Source organism: Lepidochelys kempii, chromosome 6 (assembly GCF_965140285.1).
Source record: "Lepidochelys kempii isolate rLepKem1 chromosome 6, rLepKem1.hap1, whole genome shotgun sequence".
Taxonomy (NCBI): Eukaryota; Metazoa; Chordata; order Testudines; family Cheloniidae; genus Lepidochelys; species Lepidochelys kempii.
In genome coordinates this window covers 114,610,008-114,632,432 of record NC_136385.1, presented here as the reverse complement: position 1 = coordinate 114,632,432, position 22,425 = coordinate 114,610,008, and the positions used below count along the sequence as shown (strand labels likewise).

General features: G+C 41.9%; 1 protein-coding gene across 1 annotated transcript in view; it reads right to left on the bottom strand.

Annotated features, from left to right (window-relative positions):
- The window catches only part of TDRD9 (tudor domain containing 9), a 150,905-nt gene that overhangs the window by 21,591 nt on the left and 106,889 nt on the right, over positions 1-22,425 (bottom strand). Inside the window, exons 21-29 of the mRNA XM_073349793.1 lie at positions 19,041-19,154; positions 15,796-15,903; positions 15,137-15,237; positions 14,313-14,486; positions 12,574-12,685; positions 6,935-7,147; positions 4,737-4,826; positions 3,757-4,014; positions 3,075-3,230 (exon numbers count right to left, since the gene is read on the bottom strand). Coding sequence (XP_073205894.1) covers positions 3,075-3,230; positions 3,757-4,014; positions 4,737-4,826; positions 6,935-7,147; positions 12,574-12,685; positions 14,313-14,486; positions 15,137-15,237; positions 15,796-15,903; positions 19,041-19,154 — 1,326 coding nt within the window. The remainder of the gene's footprint in view (positions 1-3,074; positions 3,231-3,756; positions 4,015-4,736; positions 4,827-6,934; positions 7,148-12,573; positions 12,686-14,312; positions 14,487-15,136; positions 15,238-15,795; positions 15,904-19,040; positions 19,155-22,425) is intronic.

The window sequence follows — 22,425 nt, the reverse complement described above, 5'->3', positions numbered from 1 at the left end:
GTCCCCTTTCCTGAGGTCTTGATCTCCTCCTCTGAAAGTCTCAAAATCGGGGAAAGGCCTACTGTGGGTTGTACTGGAACAGCCTAGGCTGTTGTGATATTTGCAACCAACTAAACTGTCTCTTGGTTGTAGGAACGTAAACTCCTGGTGACTGTAAGGTAGCTCTCGAGTCCTTCAGAGTGGAGAGGGAAGACTCATATAGAGCTGAAAAGCCTGGGCCCTTCAAAGAGAAGGTCTTCAACAATAATCTGCACTTTTCTTGAGAGACTGGAAGACTGGAGCCAAGATGCTCTCCACATAACCATGATCATGGTTAGGCATGTAGAAGCTGTATCTGGAGCATCTAGAGCAGCTTGGAGGGAGGTTCTGGCTCTCAACTGACTCTCTGAAATGAGGGCCTGAAATTGTTCTCTTGTCCTATGGCAGATGTTCAATAAAATGAGTGAACTTGGAATATATACTGAAATAATATTTTGCCAACATATTTGTCGCACAAGGTTGGAGAGCTGCTAAGGAGTAGCTTTTCTTACCCAGGTGGTCTAAACATTTGGACTCTTTATTAGGAGAGAGTCTGGACTGGGCCTGTCTATTCCTTTTGTTAGCCATGTCCACCCCTAGGGAGTTGGGTGAGGTGAGAAAAGAAATTCTCCATTCCCTTGGCTGGCATATAGTACTTTTTAATTTCCCACTGTCAGGTGAGCTGGATAATGGCAGATGTTTGCCAGACTCTGTGAGCCGGTGATAACTGAGTCACATTTATTGGGAGGAGATATTTCATCAACAGATGAGATTTTAAAATGTCCACCAAGGAGTGTTGAGACTCATGGACCACCTCTAATGGGATCCGGAGGAATTCCATCATGCATTTCACAGGGTCTTGCAAGGCCTGAAAGTGGACAGTGTAAGAAGCTGGTGGGTGCTTTACCATCTCATCTGGGAATGAAGAGGACTTGGCTGATAGAAGAAACTTGCCCTCATCTGGGGATCCTGCTTCTCGTCTGTGTTCCCCAGTGCCGAGAGGGCATAAGGCACTGAAAGGCAATCCTGTGGCACTGTAGGTTGTTCACTTGGTGCCTGTGAATGATGCCATACTGGCAGGTATTGGGCGCTCTTTCTGCTTGAAACCCTATAAAATTGTTCACTGAGGGGAATCCAGGGGGGATAAAAGAAGGGTCCCCAGAGACAGTCCTATCCCCTAGCTTTAGGATGTCTGGTGGGGTCTGAAAAAGCTTCAGAATACTGTCTCACAGGGTGTGGTGGTAACATGCTGAAAAAGAACCCTATATTGAGACCTCAGAGAGTCTGAAGAAAAATCATCCCCTGGGCTGTAGGGGGGGAACCTCAGACAAAAGTGCCAGTACTGAAGGCTGGAAGTCTTATCAAGTTCAATCCATCTGAGCGATATTGGGAAATTGACCTTGGTATAGGACTGTAGCAGGGGAGACTCTGCTACCTCCAATATAAACAGGTCCTCCAGGGAAAGTAATCTGGAGGGAGCTGGAAAGCTCTGGTGTCCAGAAGACTGAACTGATGCCAGGACCTAGTACTGCCGAAACAGTGGCTGCAGTACTGGTGAGGCTTGAAGAGGAGCTTCTCTACCTCAGAGCCCTGGTGTAAGGGAGATGATGGTGCCACGACAGGAGGCCTCTGCATATCTCAGTGCCTTGATGTGTTGGTTTGGTAATGAGGTAAACTGTTCCCTGTGTTGTCTTAGACTTGTCCACACACTTGCTTCTTGTGCAGCACCAGTGGCTTGGTACTGTGCTCAGACTATACCTGAGCTGTAGCCTTTGAGGGATGTGAGGTCTTTATGGCATTTATGGGGTGACCTACCCCTCCCTCTCAGGCTCTCTGGAAGGAGAAAGAAGGTTCTTCTTCTTAGAAGTCCTAGTCTCTGAAGGTACTGCTGCCAACAGAGCAGCCTGGGATGTTTAGGCTAACACACAGCAGGGAAGCAGATCCTACTGGGACTAGTGAACACTTCATTAGGAGCTTCAATCTTGCCTCTCTTTCTGAGACCTGCCTTTAAATCCCATACAGACTTTACACTTAGACAGAACATGGGTGTCTCCAAGGCAGGAGAGACAGTTCGAATGCCTGCCACTATGGGGAAAAGACCTGTGGCAGGTCTGGCAGGACTGAAATCCCAGAGTTTTCAGCATAATCCAGAGTGGTAGCGGATTGAAGGAGAGACAGGGAGAGGGTAGTCCCCCTTCTAAACACAAGTGTATAAAACTAAAACTAAGACAATGGGGGCGGGGAATAAAGAATAAATGGTATACAAGGAAAGTGAGAAGCTGAGAATCAACAGAGACAGAATTGCTGGTCTTTAGCCACAGGTGGTTGAAAAGGAACTGAGTGGAATGGGTCCACTCCTCCTTATATGCCTTTGTTTGGGGTCAGGAGGTGCTGCTCTGTACACGTGCAGGCCTGCGAACACTGCTTCGCATTCTCCAGTTGAAAGTGCATGGACGCACGTCCATCCTATGGCAGAGCACCCATAAGGGCATATACTCAAAGAAGAATTAATTGTTAATTTTGGATTCACCTGAATGATTAACTCTGGAGTCTCCTTGGTTAACACAGGAGATGCACAGAATTTTAAAAGTAAATTTTAAAGCATCTGTAGTGCCTGCCTCCCACAGTCTTACTATTCTGCACACAAACCTGGCGTAAATTTTGAATTCCTTTGTCATGTATTTTTAAGAATTAAAAACTGATATAAACAGGGAGAAATGAGGGAAGTACCCATTTCCATTAAAAATAAAATGTTGAGGATAAAATTGCTTTTCACATGCTGTACCACAAGCTGAAGTCACTCAATACTACAGAGGTCTTAAGATCCTAAAAACTGTTAATTCAGACAATATTTAATCCTGGTCTCTTACTGGTTCACAAATCTATCTCCAAGAACCCTAAAAATTTATGTTATCTTTATTCATAGCTGAATCTGAAGTTAATATTGTTTCAAGGCAGAAAATCAAATCTTGTTGGAAAAATCGCTTTCAATCTCGGGCATAGACAGATCATGTTTTTATAGTTTCATATAGAAATGAAACCATTTCTGAAGTTACCTTACAATTTGGTGCACCAAATTTATTGGCAGAAAAGTGATTTAACAACATTTCAATGAGGCGTTTTTCTTCCTTTTTTGTTTTTTTTGGAGTTACAGATGCATTCTCCTCATTTTCTACTTGTTTTGAATATAATTCTTTGAGTTCATTGCTTTGCTAAATGAAAAATAGAAAAGAGTTAGAACAAATTGAGAAATGTTCAAACTTTTAAAAACTAAAACAAAACAGTTCATGCAAAAAAAAATGTATACAAATTTGTGTGAACAAACACAAGTTTGAATTCAAAAACAGTGATTTGCCTTAACACCTTCCACTGAATCATAAAGCACTTAGCAGTACTTAATACAAGACAGTCACCTAATTAAAGCATTACACCCTTCACTGGGAAGCATCGGTTTGGAAGAGTCTCAAAAACAGTTAGTTCAGGTCCCTGTCTCCCCACACTATGATTACTTTAGTACATGTAAACTATCTCAAAGACCAATTATATTAACCAGAGGCTTACATACACATGCATGTTTTATTATACTCTCATTTAAGTACTAACCAGAGTCAACCCTGCTTAACTTACATAGCTGTCAAAATCTCAGCCCAATGTATCAGGTCATAAGAGGAGATTAAATAAATTAGCATAAGAAACTAAAGAGGCATGGCAAAACATTGCTTTTTATTTAATGCATACTTTTGATTCATAGGATTCTTCTGCTAGCTCAGCATAGCCCTCTTCAATGAGCATGTCTCGAATGTTCACTTCTTTAATTCCGGAGTAACGGTAAACATCCACACGCAGAACACTGTGCACAACTGAATACACCTTCACTATAAGAGCACAGTCATTTACTAATGAAGCAAATCTTTGGCTAGCACCATAACTCCACTGTTCTCCACATACAAGAGATTTCGCAGAGGGGCGCATCTTGCACATCTTGAACTCTAAAGCCTAAAATAACATATTAAAGAATGCATGATGAGCTCCAGAAGTGACAGACACATTTTGATTTTTTTACCAAAACAATTTGGGTCAGTAACAATCAAAATGATAAACCATCACATGCGTGACACTTCCCCCATTAACAATATTAAATTCATTATTTTACAGAGAGTGCTTAAGGGTGCCATAAAACTACTGCTACAAATCCCATTATACTGTCACTGTGCATACATCTACACCAATGGCTCCAAAATCAGGGGGCCATGGCCCCCCACTTTTTAGCCTGGAGTAGTCTGGGGGAACAGGGCCAGCATTGCCCCCCCAAACTGCAAGCCTCGGGCAGGTGTGGAGTGGTGCTGGCAGGGGCTGCGCTTCATGGTGCGGGAGCTAATCACCGTTAATAATCAAATACGAACATTGTTCACACAATAACCCTTGAGGACTACACATGATTCCAACCACAAGCTAGGCACCACTGTTTACAGTTACATGAAACAAGATTACTTATTAAACAGGTCTTCTCTTGGTGGAAAACAGTTAGGCTTCCAAACATACCTTATGTATGACTAGTGATAAAGGCTTTCACATACATCAGATTAGCAAAATATGGTAGCCAGTCATGGATCTTTATTATTTGGGAAAGATTTGTTGAGGTTTAAAAAAATCTTAAGCTTGTTGGCCTAAAATATTAATACATTCATTAAAAAGAAGCAAACACTATTTATCATTACCTGAAAAGGAAGCTCTCGAAGATAGTTTGGAATTTCCTTTAGGTGATTTAAAAACACTCTTGATCTACTGCCGTAATCGACAAAGAAAACCTTGATGACAAAGAAAGGAATGAAAATATAAAATCAGTGGAGATTTCAAAGCACCAAAGAAAGTGCTAGTTTAGCAGATGTAAGGCAGCAAGCACACAATGGACCTACTGCAGTATATAACAATTCTTTAATAGTTACACATCAGCTACACAGACACAATCAGTTCAGTAGCACAACACACTACATAACCAATTAAAAGACAAATACTTATAGAAACTACAGAATCTTGAATAATGGGTTCCTGGAGGCAGAATGTGTCAAAAACAAACAGGTCAGTTTTGTCTCGTCTATTATTCCATCTTCTCCTAGGTTACACATCCAATCAACCAAAAAACTGCTAATTAGAGACAGCATTAGGCAAACTTTTCTCCAAGGCAACAGTTCTTGGCCCATACCAATTATGGACTAGGGGCTGGTGGCTTAGACTGAAATTTGCATAATCTTACCTCAAATCAGCAGAGGAGGAAGTCAACTACTTGTGGTCTCTGGATTGGCAGATAGCTACTGCACAGATTGGCATGTCGGGGTGGGTGACAGCCACGGATTACACTCACCCCCTGCCATCCAAAGCAAAATAAATATCAGTGGAACAGACAAGCCTGTCTGAACTATCTGATCAGCTGCTTTGCCTGTCCACTTGCTGACAGGGATGGCAAAAAGATTCCAAGGATTTGGAGATTTACTTGACTTCTGTAAGGCATGTATGTACAGAATCAGATCAGATTTCATCAACTGATTATGCAATCAGAAGTGGTGCTCACATGAAGCTATTAAAATCATACTCATACACATCTTAAGACTGTCACAGGTGGTCCTTGCCAAGAATGGAACAGCAAAGTCAAGAAAGGATTGCTAGCTTTCAATGAAATTGTGTCTGCATTTGAGGGGCACTACATCTATGATGAGAGCTGATGGCTTTAGAACAAAGCCCAGGCAGCCTATGCCTTTGGCTACACCTACATCAGGGGTAGTCAGTTGGTGGACTGTGGGCCAAATCCAGATCGCCAATTGCTTCTGAATGGACCCCAGAATCTTAAACATCATCATTACTGAGTTTTTTAAAATTATTTCTCTGGAGTCTGGACGTCGACTATGCCTTGACCAAGAAATCTGGACGAACCCAACCTACCTGCAGGCCTGATTCAGACCTCAAACAAGCTTTACCACAAGTAGAAGTGGTTAGCTGTAGCTGGGCACCTAGCTTCAAGGAAGCCAGTGGTGAGGGGTCACTGCCACAGTGCAATCAAGGCTCTTGGAAGGGGAACCTTTGGGCACCACAGAGAGGTAGCATGCAACTGTTCTGAGGGCTTGTCTTCATTACCGGGGTAAGTCGATCTAAGTTATGCTACTCCAGCTACGTGAATAATGTAGCTGGTGTTGATGTAGCTTAGGTCGACTTGCCATGGTGTCTTCACTGCGCTGCATCAACAGGAGACGCTCTCTGGTCAACTTACCTCACTCTTCTCAGGGAGCTGGAGTACTGGAGAGCGCTCTGTTATCGATTTAGTGAGTCTTCACTAGACCCGCTAAATCGACACTCATTGCATCAGTTGCAGCAGCATCAATCTCCCCAGTAGTGAAGACAAGCCCTCCGAAGCCAATTGACAAGGACTATACACTGGCCATCCTTTTACATACAGTTGAGAACACGTGAGTCCATCAACTTGTGATTTTTGGTCACACTGATGAACACATTTACCTTCTCAGTCGTTACATGCTGACACTGATTCATCAAGCTGACTTAAAATTTCATTATTTGAAGTATTCCTCCAAACTATAGATCTTGTAGTTGGAGCCCGTTTTAAGTTTTTCATTTGCTACTACTTTCATTGAAGCCTTCTACTTCAGCACACATTACTACACCACCCACTTTTCTCTCCTGTCAAAATTCTTCTTCAATATCACAAAGTGACAATTTCCCTGTTGTGTTCTGACCTATCATTCATTTGCTCCTGGGTCACTTTGGCTAAGGTTTGCTTTTATACATTTGCTTTCTTTATAAAGATGTTTGTAATTGTCACAAAAGTATTTCATTAAAAATATGAAGCTACAAGATCGTTAATTCAATTACTTCTTACCATTCAATATAACATAACATATTACTATACCTCAGCAGAATCTCCAGAAACACATAAGATCTGGGCTCTATAGTATCTTTTGCTTTCAAAATCAGTAAACTGTGCCAGACAAACTAAATCAGGATACGGACACACTGGTAGAGGCATCAGGTCCAGGTGGTTAATCTCAGTAGTAAGCCTTTTGAGAACAATCATATTTTTTTCATCTGTTCGGTAACCCCAGAAGTGTCCAACTTCCACCACCTAAAAACACCAGGATACAACTTGCTAAAATATTTTGAATTTTTAAGTCATCTTTTTATATTAAAATCTGATTTCATATGATTTTTATTCTTACAATGCTTGATCACATTTTTTTAGTGTTACACAGCATACCAGGAAAAATACAATAAAGCATTCCTAATCCTGAAAAGAATTTATGGTAGTAGTTTTCAAACACCTGGTGTATTTCTTAAATGATGAAGCGTAACTTTCACATCCATATTGCACCAGATACTGTAAATAAGAGACGTATTATCATATGAACATTGGTGTAAAATCTGACATAACAAGAGGTGAAGATCAGGCATGATGGCATAACAGACTGATTTAAATGTTCAGTTTTAATCTTCTTTTGTATTTGTACTCTTAGTTATTTTCCTAAAGAGAGGTTAATTCTCATTGGTTAGGGAGCACTTAAGATGTGTTGGTTTGCAACTAAATATAGCCTTGACACTAAATTTGGTACTTACTTTTGTTAACCAGGAAAATACATTATATCCATACACATTTAAGGAATTATACAGCTTTACATACATTTATTCAGATTCTTAATTTTTACATTGTTACATTAGAAAATGGTGGATGATGCACATTTATTTGACAATTTTTTTTGTAATAGATTCATAGATACTAAGGTCAGAAGGGACCATTATGATCATTTAGTCCGACCTCCTGCACAACACAGGCCACAGAATCTCACCCACCCACTCTTTCGTTTTGTATTTAAAACTGATTTATTAAACAAAGGAATTATCTGTCAGTAGTAAAACAAACTGAAATCAATCACTCTCTATCAGCCCTCTAAGTTGGTCTCTCCAAAAAGAAGCAGGATTCTGATGGTTGTACTGTTCAATTACAAAATATTAAAATTTTTAAAAATAATTTTGGTATTTAAAGGTAATGAAACTTCCCACTTTCCCCAACTGGGAAATCTAGTTGCATTTCTGAAAAGATATTAAAATGTTCACTTTTTAAAAGTGCATGCAGGCCATGTCCAAATCTTCATAATATCTTCAAGACAAAACCTCTTGGACACAATTGAAAAAATCCACATACTAGTCCAGAGCCTTATCTCCCATCTTGATTACTTCAACTTCCTTCTCTTTGGGGTCTTCCTGACACCCACCTTACCCGCACTGAGTCTATTCAAAATGCTACAATTAACTTCATGGACCACTGTTGAGATCATGTTGATCCCCAGTCTGAGTCCTACTGGTAGGCTACCCAACGTTCTTTTCCCTGTCTTCTTGCCCAGCTGAGACCTGCCTCTTGCTCTCCAGCTTTCCAGACAAAGGAGAGTTAATGGACTACAGTGCACATTCCCTGCACTGTTCCTTGTAGCCAGACACCAGTAACTTGGGGAGCCAGAGCTGAGCCCAGGTTCCAGCTGAAGAGCAGGCAAAGCCAGAACAGTAGAGCTAGGAGTAGAGGTACTTGGAGAACAGCACAGAATCCAATACCTGGGGAGGAGAGAAGACGGGGGTGGAGAGTGATTGAGGAGAGAAGCAGGGCTCACAGAGTACTTAGGACCCATGTCAGGACTTGGGGGGGGGGGGACTGGGAACCCTGTTAGGGTCCTGTCCTTGTGGTCCTGAATTGCCCCAGGATTTACCACCTGGGCCAGCTGAATGAAGTCCTCCTCATCCTTAGGGTCTCTTCCTGACCTACTCTGGGTTTCCTGGTCAGATTTTTCTATGGTGGAGTATCAGTTTATTGGTGGATGGGTGGTTCCAATATGCTTGTCCGACTCAGAAGTTCCATTCCCCAGCAATGCTAGGGTCAGTTGGCTGAGAACAAGGAGGACATGATTTTCACACTATAAAGCCTATTAAAGCTGCCTTGCAAATGGAGCACTTTCTAGGCTCAGCCTAGTGCTTGAGTTACTACTCTGCCATTCCCTAAAAGGGGGCAGAGGAACTCAGCAGAGAGGCACTGTAGCGGAGACTCTTGGTGGGTTCAGACACAGGCTACTAAATACCCGGTCCAGGTGGTGGAGAGAACAAAGAAGGCTGCTCACTACTGCCTGAAAATGAAAAAAAATTAGAAAGGAAAGGCGAGAAGCAAAGAGAACCATTACGGACAGGTGTCACAAAGGCAGAATTTCTGGCAGCAGGCCGGAAAAAGGGGCATAGCTAGGTCAGGTTGTGCTACAGCTTTGAACTGCCTCCAGAAACTGCAGATAGAAGGGGAATCGCCCATATGTAGCAGAAGAGTGAGAGACACTGGGCTGCAAAAGTGCTGGGTTGTGGCATGGAAGCAGCTCAGCGCCGAGTTTCAGCAAGAGCTCTTCTGAGCTGCAAAATCCCCGTGCGGAGGTTTTTCTCTTAGAGGAATCCCTGATGGGTGACCTATCTCTGGGGCTTATAACCCCATGCAGTCTGGGGTTCACTTAACTGTTGCAGTCGGGAACGAATGTTCAGGTTGCAGCTCTCAAAGTCACAAGCCCGTATTGCCACTCTTAGATTCCGAAGGCTCACATACAGGGTGTATTTGACAGCTTAGCTCGGAAACTGGTCTCATTTGTTTGATCATTAGGAAGACATGAAGTCAGGCCTCCCTGTCCTTCCTAGTTGTGGAGCTGAAAGACTTACAATTCACATGTTTACTGGGAATGTGCATCTCTCCCAGACAAGAGAGACTTTGAGTCTCCATTTGAAACTGGAATAGCTCTTTCACATGATGGGCAATGTTTAAACCTAGGTGAGCTCAACAACGCCACAGTGAATAACTAATAAAAGTTGGTTTCAGAGTAGCAGCCATGTTAGTCTGTATCCGCAAAAAGAAAAGGAGTACTTGTGGCACCTTAGACACTAACAAATTTATTTGAGCATAAGCTTTCGTGAGCTACAGCTCACTTCATGGGATGCATGCAGTGGAAAATACAGTAGGGGGATTTTATATATACAGAGAACATGAAACCATGGGTGTTACCATACACACTGTAAAGAGAGTGATCAGGTAAGGTGAGCTATTACCAGCAGGAGAGAAAAAAAACCTTTTGTAGCGATAATCAAGGTGGGCCATTTCCAGCAGTTGACAAGAATGTGTGAGGAACAGTGGGTGGAGCGGGAGGGGAATAAACATGGGGAAATAGTTTTACTTTGTGTAATGACACATCCACTCCCAGTCTTTATTCAAGCCTAATTTAATGGTGTCCAGTTTGCAACCACACAGCACACAACAAAAACACTAACCCAGAAACCTATCCTTGCAACAAAGCCCGTTGCCGATTGTGTCCACATATCTATTCAGGGGACACCAACATAGGGCCTAATCACATCAGCCACTATCAGAGGCTCGTTCACCTGCACATCTACCAATGTGATATATGCCACCATGTGCCAGCAATGCCCCTCTGCCATGTACACTGGCCAAACCAGACAGTCTCTACATAAAAGAATAAATGGACACAAATCAGACGTCAAGAATTATAACATTCAAAAACCAGTCGGAGAACACTTCAATCTTTTTTCACTCAATTACAGACCTAAAAGTCGCAATTCTTCAACAAAAAGACTTCAAAACCAGACTCCAACGAGAGACTGCTGAATTGGAATTAATTTGCAAACTGGACACCATTAAATTAGGCTTGAATAAAGACTGGGAGTGGATGTGTCATTACACAAAGTAAAACTATTTCCCCATGTTTATTTCCCCCCCCTACTGTTCCTCTCCTCACATGTTCTTGTAAAGTGCTGGAAATGGCCCACCTTGATTATCACTACAAAAGGTTTACTTTCTCTCCTGCTGGTAATAGCTCACCTTACCTGATCACTCTCGTTACAGCGTGTATGGTAACACCCATGGTTTTATGTTCTCTGTGTATATTAAATCCCCCTACTGTACTTTCCACTGCATGCATCCAACGAAGTGAGCTGTAGCTCACAAAAGCTTATGCTCAAATAAATTTGTTTGTCTCTAAGGTGCCGCAAGTACTCCTTTTCTTTTTAATAAAAGTTGAAACAGGCAAACAAACTAATAACTATTCAACTAACAAATAACACTGTATTTGTAGTTGGGTAGCTAAGGCGATCAAGAAGGTTGCCAGTCAAGCCATGAAGTGGTGAGAGGAGCTGAATGGTGGCGGGCATGCCCTGCCCTTATATGCCATCACAGCACAGGATAACGACTGGAGAGCACACACATGCCCTACAGGCACCGATGGCTAAAAAGACACTGTCAAGGTTCCTTCCCCACTCTGAACTCCAGGGTACAGATGTGGGGACCTGCATGAAAAACCCCCTAAGCTTATTTTTACCAGCCTAGGTTAAAACTTCCCCAAGGTACACACTATTTTACCTTTTGCCCCTGGACTTTATTGCTGCCACCAAGTGTCTGACAAATATATAACAGGGAAAGAGCCCGCTTGGAAACGTCTTTCCCCCGCAAAATCCTCCCAAACACAATACCCACTTTCCTGGGGAAGGCTTGATAAAAAATCCTCACCAATTTGCATAGGTGAACACAGACCCAAACGCTTGGATCTTAAGAACAATGAAAAAGCAATCGGGTTCTTAAAAGAAGAATTTTAATTGAAGAAAAAATAAAAGAATCACCTCTGTAAAATCAGGATGGTAAATACCTTACAGGGTAATCAGATTCAAAACACAGAGAATCCCCCTAGGCAAAACCTTAAGTTACACAAAGACACAAAAACAGGAATATATATTCCATTCAGCACAACTTATTTTATCAGCCATTTAAACAAAAAACAGAATCTAACGCATATCTAACTAGACTGCTTATTAACTCTTTACAGGAGTTCTGATCTGCATTCCTGCTCTGGTCCCGGCAAAAGCAACAGAGACAGAGAGAACCTTTGTTTCTCCCGCCCTCCAGCTTTGAAAGTATCTTGTCTCCTCATTGGTCATTTTGGTCAGGTGCCAGCGAGGTTATCCTAGCTTCTTAACCCTTTACAGGTGAAAGGGTTTTTCCTCTGGCCAGGAGGGATTAAAGGTGTTTACCCTTCCCTTTATATTTATGACAGACAGTGATCTGTAACACGAGGTGCATGTGCACCATCAGTAGAATGGGCACATGGACAATCACACAAAGGACAATTTAAGGTTATGTAAAAATTGATTGAAGAGTTATATCTAGTTAAAATGTATTTGCTTTTTAAATTTCACTTCCACTTACTGTTTGTTTCCACTCGCTCCCAAAATGTGCTAAAGTGGCTGTACAAACAAACAAGGGACAGCCCATGCCTTACCATAGCGAGATTATTATTTACGTACAAATGTTTTAAATTTTAGAGAAGTTGCTTATTTCCCCAAATGATCCTATTCCATGAAAAAAAGCTTCAAACCCTTCCTCCACTATTTCCAGTTTTTAGTTGTGTTTGTATAGAGGAATCTTTAAAAGATTTCTGAGGTATGGTCAGCATTTTAGTGACAGAACTTTCCTACCTCTGTGACACAGATGGACAAGGGAAGGCTTGCAATTGTCTGTGACTGTTCTAGAGCACCAAACGAGGTTTGCATAGGCTCTACGGTCTGCTTCTGAAAGTCCACATTTACTCTAAAAAACATAATTGAATACAATATAATCCTTCAAGCACTATGTTCTGGGATTTTTCTGAAGTGAGAATTTAAAGTTCAGTTGAATAAAAATGAACCTGAGTCACTTTCTATCTAGGTCTAAAACAAAGTTGAGGCATTTATACCTAGCAAGAAAGATATGAGCCCTAAAATGCATATATTACAGTATGGTCCGTGCTTAAAATAAATAAAGGTAGAATGGGGGAGCGCTATGAAAATCCAACAGACCATTGAGAAATTATGTTTTATGTGCCTGCTGTGGCATAACAAATAATGATACATGCAAAGTAGCAGCTGCCCTACCAAATTCTTATAAAATTCACAAAAGCCTAGATTTAATAACTGAGTTTTCCACTATGGCGTCTCTTTTAAGGTTAAGTTATGAAAAAAAATATTTAGGTTGATTACACTAAGGATAAATTCCAAAATATTCTCTCTTTAAGAGCATAGAAGTTGCTAGTAATTGACAAGAGTTAAGAAATTCAATATTAATCCTCAGATGTAAATGGGCTGCCTATGCTTCTTAAGGTGCTTTAATAATTAATATTCATATGGATCTTATGAATAATCTTATGGTCTACATAAGCTTTGTTGAAAAGTCCGTATCATCAATGGGAGCTGCGGGTGTATGCACTCTGAACGTAAGGCCATAATTCTGCCTTCAGCCATTTTAACATTTTGAAATATCATATCCAAAGCTTACGGACTAATTTCAGAGTTGCAGCTGAACAGGAACATTTGGCAGAGGGATGTTTCAGCAAGTTGTGTCTAAGAATAGGGGTCGAGTACCCAGGGCAAGCCACTGTTAACAGATTCTTCCAGCAGAACCTTTTCCCTGGACCACTGGACATGGCCTACTCAAGTGGTCTACACTTTCAGTCTGATGGATTCTCCATAGGAGAATAAAAGGTGTTTGCCCAAACATTTTATCAAGGTTTGTTCATTTCTACTTAAGAATGATTAGTGTCAGCTCAGTGTCCCAAGTCCCTGTGGAGGTTTCAAGAGGTGGAAGGACACTAACAGAGCTTGCAAGCAACACGGGGTGGACACCACTTCTGCCTACACTGCATCTCCAGCCACCAAAAGATGGGTTTCCCTAATGTCCCCAATGTGCTGCTACTCCTCCCCTTTGGTCTTCAAGTACCCCCTCAACTACCACTATACACATATGTCTACCTGATGCTCACAACATATTAACGCCATATGGCAAGGCAGATGGGTAAGAACTCTGCAGGTTTTGAATATGCATTCAGACTGCTTTTAACCAACAGAATACCCCCAAAACTTTTCAAACACACCAGTCCCGCTAAGAAGAAATACAAATCTGAGGTTCCCAGACCAAGCCATTTTTGAGTTATAAGTAGGCCCGCCCCAAAAAAGTGTTCAGTTAGTGATTTTACAATTTCTTTATTTAACACACTGTCCAAGTCATCTAAACCCTCCAGAATAATTCTGCCCTGGCATAAGATTATGTCTTTGATATCTGAAGTGGACTGGTTTAGTTTTGGTTATGACAGAGGCAGTTCACACTTGATCTTAAAATAAAACAGAGGCCTTGTTCCAACCTAAGACCATAAAGAGACTAGTTTCTCTCCATAATGCAATACCTTGTGTGCCTCAATCCTGTAAATGTCACTCCCTCCATTTTTCCTTCAATCATTTCTGGAGGATGAACACTGAGTTCAAGCAGACTTCTTAACTGGAACATTTTAAGTGCCATATACACTGCTGGAAGAATTTTAAACCGCTCTGCTGGATTACGAGAGAACTCCACAAAGGCTCTGTTTCAAAAAAACAAACAAACCCCTGCAGTGCGTACTTTATTTGAGGAAAAAGTGGATCAGTTCTTCTCCTGGCCCACTTCTGAGCAGGTAAGAGAAATGCAAAAATGTTTATAGTCTCACAGCCACTGCTCAATCTGTCCCTATGTACCTTTAGAACTTTTTTACATATAATTATGGCTATAATTAAATTATTCTAGCATGCTCAAGATTATTGTGTAAATGCAGACATAGCAATATAAACAGGAAGAATTTTGGAAAGATACGACAGAATTAATCATGAAGGTGTTGAAATCTGAAGAAGGCAGAGAAAAGCAATGTTACCAAGGTTCTCAAACACTGGCAGCCTTTTTAGGGGGCTACTGTTACACAAAAGAAGAAAATGACGACGGTGGGTAAAAAGACTGGTTTCTCTACTACTAGTTGATAAACAAACATACTCAGTCTCAAGCCTGCTTCTCTCTCTCTGTCCAACATTTGATTTTCAATGTACATATCTCCTCAACTACTTATACAGATCACATCACAGGAGAGATCACTAAATGTTGCAGACAGATCACAGGGTAACAAAAGCAGTGACATGATTTTTAAATTAGTCTCCACTCATTACTTCATAATTATGATATGTAAAATAATACATTTTTACTTACTTTGTTCCATCATATGCAATGGATTTTACTTGACCACACTGCCTAAAGAGTGACTGCAGCTGTTTATAGTATAGGAAACCATAGGGAGGAATGTTCTTCAACTGTCACAAAAAATAAAGTTAATATTTGCAGTTTTAAAAATTTTAATGGATTATACATTTAACCAGAGCCTTGAAGTATTTGTCTTCTCTAATATTCAAAAGATGTAATATTTATAACTTTAGTAAATGCCATCAAAATTCTGAAGTTATTTTGAATAAAGGTAGATCTTGTATCAAACAATTTATTTTAAAAAAATAGGTACCCCAAAGTTCCAAGAATTTGTGATTAATGATGCTCTGCTTCCTCCAAAGTAATGCTCAACATATTCAAGACTGGTTTCAGAGTAGCAGCCGTGTTAGTCTGTATTCGCAAAAGGAAAAGGAGTACTTGTGGCACCTTAGAGACTAACCAATTTATTTGAATGCATCCGATGAAGTGAGCTGTAGCTCACGAAAGCTTATGCTCAAATAAATTGGTTAGTCTCTAAGGTGCCACAAGTACTCCTTTTCTTATTCCTCTTCTGTTGAAAGAGAGAACGAAACTGCAAAATACCACCCTCAACACTGAAATCTCACATAACTGAAATACACAGTAGATTACTCATTGCCTTAACATACCATTACAATGGTTTTAGAATCTCTGCCAGCCAGTTCCTTCACAGCAATTTCTTCATCACATTGTCCAAAAGTAAAATAGTTTGGGTAGAAAGCACCAGCCATTACAACCTGAAATAAAGCCAATATTTTGCTAAAATGCAACACATTGTATTTAGTTCCTCTCAATGGGACATATTTGCCTTTCAATGCAATTGCAGAACAATTTCATTAATGAAAGCTGTGTGTGTGGCTATCCCCTCTCTAAGGGAACAACTGTAAAATATAACATTTCAGTTTAAAATTACAAGGCATAGATTCCTAAAGAATGATTTCATAAAAAGGGACTCCCCTCTAGAACAATTTTTAGTATTTATATAAGTACATATGATCTGTTCAAATTATGCAAATCCACTGGCATTGTGGGTAATGCCCCGTGTCTCAATCATCACAGAAAATATTCTTGATTTTCACAGTCAAGCTACGTGAATAGGATTCTACAGAGCACATAAGAGTCACTCACTTTGCACTAACAATATTCACATTAGACCTCAACGTGTTTGATGGCACAGACCTGAATTAAAATTTCACTGAAGACTCAATAATGGGTTGTCTTTCACATCACCAATACCTATCTGAAAATAAGCTCACTCTCTATCAGCCCAGAGGCAATTTCACTTGACAGAGAACTTAAGAGGTTACCTGCACAAAATTTGGAAGTGATCCAATTTTTTTACTAACTACACAGCCAATGAAGGTCCAAATGTGGCATTCCACACAGGAATAATGCAGCTCACTCCTGGACTGTTTAGTTTGCTAAATTTTTTATTTTTATTCTCTACCCCCAGAGTGTCCTTCCAAACTAGTTTATTTTTATGACTAATTTGGACAGCCACAGCAAAATGACATATCAGGTTTGGTTTTATTTTGATAAACTGTCAGAAGTGAAGGGATAGCCACAGATCCACTGATCCATAAATAACAGTAACATGAATTGTAGCTCTATTGTCTACACTAACAAACCAAAAAACTTTTGATGATCCCACATGAACTGGGATATAAAACTAAAGGGAGAAAAATTAAATTGAAACATATGATGGGCACTCGTTTGTACTTAAGTGTAAAAAGCTTGCTCCAAAGAGTCTAAAAACAAATACAATAGATTGTTTAATAGCAATCCTGATATTAGCAACTTCCAGTTAATGACAATTTGTAGCTAAGAACCAATCCCATCCCATTAATATCAACATTGACAGGATTAGGATATAAGCAATGGCATGGTGATTATTAGCAACTTTTACTTATGGGGGAATTCTGTGGGACTGCGCACGAGCAGAAATTGCCCCCCCCCCCGAATTCCTGTGCTTCCCCACAGAAAATGTCAGGGAAGCAAAGGGAAGCCACGTGGTGGGGTGGGGTGGGAGGGTGACCGTGGGCACAATATTTGAGGGGGGATTGCCCCCCCCGAAGAGAGGTGAGGCATGGAGGAGGAACACAGGGTTATGTGCCACTCCTCCCACTTCATTTCTGCAAGCGCATTGCTGCCCAGCTGAAGGAGAATGCACCTAGGCTCCGCTGACTCTACAGCTGAAGCTGCCTCCTGGGTCCTAGTGCCAGTAGAGCTACCTTTTGGGTGCTGGGAGCCTTCCTGTTTTCTGTGCAACAGTGAGTGCCCGCAATGGGGCTGGGGAAATAAGGGAAGGGTGGTGAGGAGAAGAGGCAGTGGGGAAGGAAGATGAGGTGGACTACAGCAGGGGGAGGGGAATGTGTGAGTGAGGGGAGGAGGACGGGGCATGGGGCAGTAGGCGAGGGAGATGAGATGGGGAAGAAAATGAGATAGGGAAATCATGGGGGGAAGTGGGAGGACGGCATGCAGCATTCCCTTGGCAGTAGCTGCAGCTCCCCCATAAAACAGGCCCTATCCCAACGAATTCCCCACACCCAGACCCCCACCCCATGGCACCTGGACCCCTCACCCTATCAAGCCCTACTCCCCCAGCACCTGGAGCCCCTCACTAAACTCTCCACCCCTGTGCTGAGCCCCATTTCCCCACACGCAGACCCCCCCCGTGCTGAGCCCCAACCATCTTCACCTGGATCCCCTGCAGAGTCCCACTGCCACTGCACCCGGAACCCCCCAATGAGCTGTGTATCCAGCTCCCCCACTGAGCCACGTGCACACGAAACCTCTCACCTCACACTAAGCCCCTCCACACTTGGATCCTGCCGGGCTGAGCCTGTCCACCCAGACCTGGTGTGCCTGGTGCAGAGCCCAGGGGTGTTTCTGGGGCAGGCCTGGCTCTTGCATTGTGTCAGGGTCAGGTGCAGCCTCACAGCCAAGTCCCTGTTCCCAGGTAGGTGGGGGCTTCCAAGTTATCTCCCACCTCAGTGCAGCCAGTGGCCTGTGCTCCCCACTGCCATGTTGGAGCCACATTTATTTGACAAATAAAATTTGCAGAATTTTAAAATATTGTGCGCATAATTTTTACTTTTTTTGCTACAGAATTCCCTCAGGAATAAACTTTTTTGGAAGAAAGGCACCACTGGCAGGCAGGTTTGTGAGTCTGCAGCCACAGAAGGAAGCAACGGGATGTGCAGAGACCTCCTGCAGGCAGGTTTGCAAGGCTGCAGCTAGGGAAGTAGTGCTGGGACATGCCTTCTCTGGCTGCAGCCCTGCAAAACTTGCATGCAGTCAGAGATCACCTTCCTCCTCCCTTCCTTCTGGGGCTGCAGCCCAAGAAACCTGCCTACACACATGGACCAAACAGGAGATAAGGGGCTCTGGCCTGGGAGGGCAGAGCTGTGGTAAGAGCAGTAGCAGGGAGCGGGGCTGCAGCCCGACTGCCAGAGCTGCACCACGCATCTCCTTACACCTAACACACTGTGCCCTGCGGTGGGACCACACGCAGGGAAGGAAGCGCAGGGAGAGGTACAGGCATGCGGCTTTGTGGGTCCCATTGTCCCCACTTCCCACAGAAAGCCCCAGCATCTAGGCTGCAACCCTGCCCCACACCTCAGGTGCTCCCCTCCCTGCAGGCAGGTTTGCAGAGCTGCAACTAGTGCTTCCTTCCCCTGGCTGCAGCCTCCCAGTGCTTCCTTCCCTGGCTGCAGCCTCACAAACCTGACTTCTGCTTATTAGCAACTACCAGATAACTTTTTGCTGGCAACCGAGGCGATGCTAGTAAGTATAAACTACTGTACTGTAAATTAAAGTATTGCCACTCCAAAAGAAAAATCAAGAAATCAGCTATATATATTAATCCTCCTACCTGCAAAATGAAGCGCTGTTTGTATATATACTCCTGATCCATAACAGGTGGAGTATTAATATACATGTTGAATGATTTTATTCGATTCTTCAGCTCTTCAAACAATTCAGCCACCTGAAATTTTAATTCTAAATAAGACTAAACAGATTAAAGCCATTTACAAACAAAAATAAGAAATATATAAACCTACAATAGAAATTGTCAATCAAAATGGGGAAGCTCCTATCCATTTTTGTAGGAACCAAAGGCATCAATTTCATACAATATATTATTGTTAATATACGCTGGCTAGCACATTAATAATATGTATTATCTGCTATATATATTTACACACACACACACATGCATGCACTAAGCACCAATAGCATTAAGCACAAATATTCTAACAGTGATATAACCTAAACTGGCCTATATCATAATCTTGTTCACTTATACTACGTATCCCATAACACTTTGCATTTGCTGAAGCAAGCATCTGGCACAAGCAGATAGGAAACTTGACAAAATCAAGATACATTTCATTCTATGTCTTAGTACCAGATAGGGGTGTAACTTCTGGGACCAGTACCTGGAAAGCTAGCATTCAAAACAAAGATAAGGAAGGAACATAGCTGCATGGGACTGTTCTTTGGAGACTGGAATCGTATAGAATTTTTTCCAGTACCATATTACTGAACCTGACTGACACTGGTTATTTGGGCTCTTGAGTATATTTCAGAACGAACTAAATTGTGGTCAAGCAATTGACTATACAATTTATCAACACTATTCTATGAAAGAAATATTTCTTCACACCGCTTAATATCTTAATATCTCTACTCCTAGAAAGGCTGTCCAGCAAACCCCTAATAAGAGATTTGACTGACTGACCCCAGAGGTAAAAAATTGGAGTTGCATTTTCTCAATTAACAGCTCAAGATCCATCCTCCAAGAGAGCCCTCTATAATGCAAAATTCCCTTGCCGAAAAGTACATCATGCATTAAGCACAGAAATAGAGGAAGAAGAGCTGAAATAACCTTTGACATGAAGGTTTTTGTGCTCTTTGAAGAAAATGTTGTATGCAATGGTGAGAAGTCAGCCTGCATTTCCTTCTGTTATCCAGGACACTTGCCAACACAGAGGTTTGCATCTTCAGGGAGCTGTGGCAGTGATCAAACACACAGCATCCTGAACTCAGCCAAGAACCCCATCTAGCTTTGCCTTAAGGGATAGCTTGGCTCTGTAGCTATAACAGTGAGCAAACTTTCAGCATTTAGCAGAGTACGTTCTGTTAAGCTTTCTATGAAGCTAAATGAGTGCTCATCACTTTCCTGTAGCCCCTGCAACTCTAAGTGAGCTTGGGTCCACCAAATAAGAGGCATGTCTTACTTGTGCAACAATGCACACCTAACGTCTTCCCCACCCAATTGCTTTCTGAAGGAAGCAACTGTGGAAATGCTGTCCAGCAGGACTATAATATAGTAGCCAATCAGGCATTCCTTCTGAATCAACAGTGCCCATCACACAGCATGAAGTTCTAGGAAACTGATACTCCTGTGTTTTTTTTCTTGGACAACCACCCTGCTCAGAAGCCCAATCAAGATGGCTGCCTTGATAAGCCCACATTCCTAGATAGGACAGTTAAAAGTTGCAATTTGAAAAGTTAGCCAGTTTACTTTTTGGAGGAATGGTAGCACTCTGTGGGAGGACGCTGAGATGGCTGGGCAGACTGGACTTGTTCACCATTATGTCAACATGAACTTCTCTAGGGCTCATATGCAGTCTGCCAAAAGGATGACATTAAACCATCTTTCCTAGAAGGCAACCCTGTGCAAGACACAAGCTCTTCCTGTTCTTCAACTGAAGATAATCTGTTGTCATCTCATCACATATTGTAATACCTTCCTCTTGGTAATGTGTCCATTATATAATTAAAATTTTCTAAAGTGTTTAGTAACATTTCCAATCCTGTTGGTTCTTTAAAAACACACTTCCCCTTTCACACAACTTTACCCAGGTGGATCCTTATTTTTTGTTCAGTATTTCTGCAATTTCTACCATTAAATACAGAGTCACCCAGATGACATCTCCATTATAGGTGGGACTGGCAGCATTACTTATAGTTAAGGTTGCCTACCATTTGCACTCTACGGCCCTGTTTTCAAACACTGACTTTAGCAAATTTATAAGTAGTCAGGCTGAAACTTTCCATGCTGTGCAAGTGTGTGTCTGCCTGACGTTTTTTTCTTCAAAAATTCAACGAAAATAGTTCAGCCACTGCCAGAAACAAGGTTTTGGGGGAAATGTATTTTGACCAATTCTTAATAAAAAAAAAATCCTACAGTCATTTTAATGAGACTCTCTCGTACCTCCTGCTTTGGAACAGGAACTTGAATACTGGTAGGTGAAAATCCACTCACATAGCCTTTGAAAAATCACCATTTGCACAAGCCAGAAAAATTCTCTGAAGATTCCATCATCACTTATGTTGCAGCACCTGAGCAGGACTTTCACTCATTCCTCCAACTTGCTGGGAGTTGCTGCAGCACCAGACATTGGAACTGAAAGCAAGGACTCTTCTGTGCTCTCAGTGCTCCCTATGCTGGTACCCAGGTAGCATAGAGGATGCAGAGGAAGCATCTTGACTCAAATAGAGGGGGACAGAGACAAGAGTTGGGAAGAAGGGAGGGGGGGAGAATAGAGCAGGTGCCGGGGAAAAAATAGGAGTAAAGGGGAGTAGGAACAGTTCAATAATGACCAGAAGGAACTCCCCTCCAGAACCTGAAACTTAATCCAGAATTCCAGAGTCTCACATTCCTCTGGTACCTAAAAATAGCTGTGAAATGTACTGGCAAACTCTGTCATCAACCTTTAGTTGCTGATCCATATAGAAAATAATAGTCTTAATACCACCACTTATTCAGTTAGGTCACACGATGGAAGTTTGTGGTGTGGCTATAAAAGTCCAACCCTGTTAATTACTCAAATGTGAGAGTTGGGGTGTCAGTATAGCTCCTCGCAGTGAAACGTCTTTTTTCTGTTTGCTTTTTTTAAAAAACCTAGGAAACGACATCCAAAAAACAAAGTAAAAGGAAAGCTGAGGTTGCAAAGTTAAGTACTCAAAATTAGGAAATGCCAGAAAGGTCATCAATGCAACCTTAATCTCACCCCCTTTGTATGTGTGCATTATGACAGTATGTAAACATGTAATTAAAAACTATGTTTCACCACAGGACCCTGGCCTCATTCATTGCATAGGATGGACTGTGCCCTGGGAACAAACTGGGGTTGTGCAGGGAACGAGGCTGCTGCCTGTAGGACCCTAACCTGGTTTGCTGAAGAAAGCAGGGGACAGCAGAAAGGGAAAAAACAGTCTTGTGGTTAAGACAGGTGACTGTAGCCTTA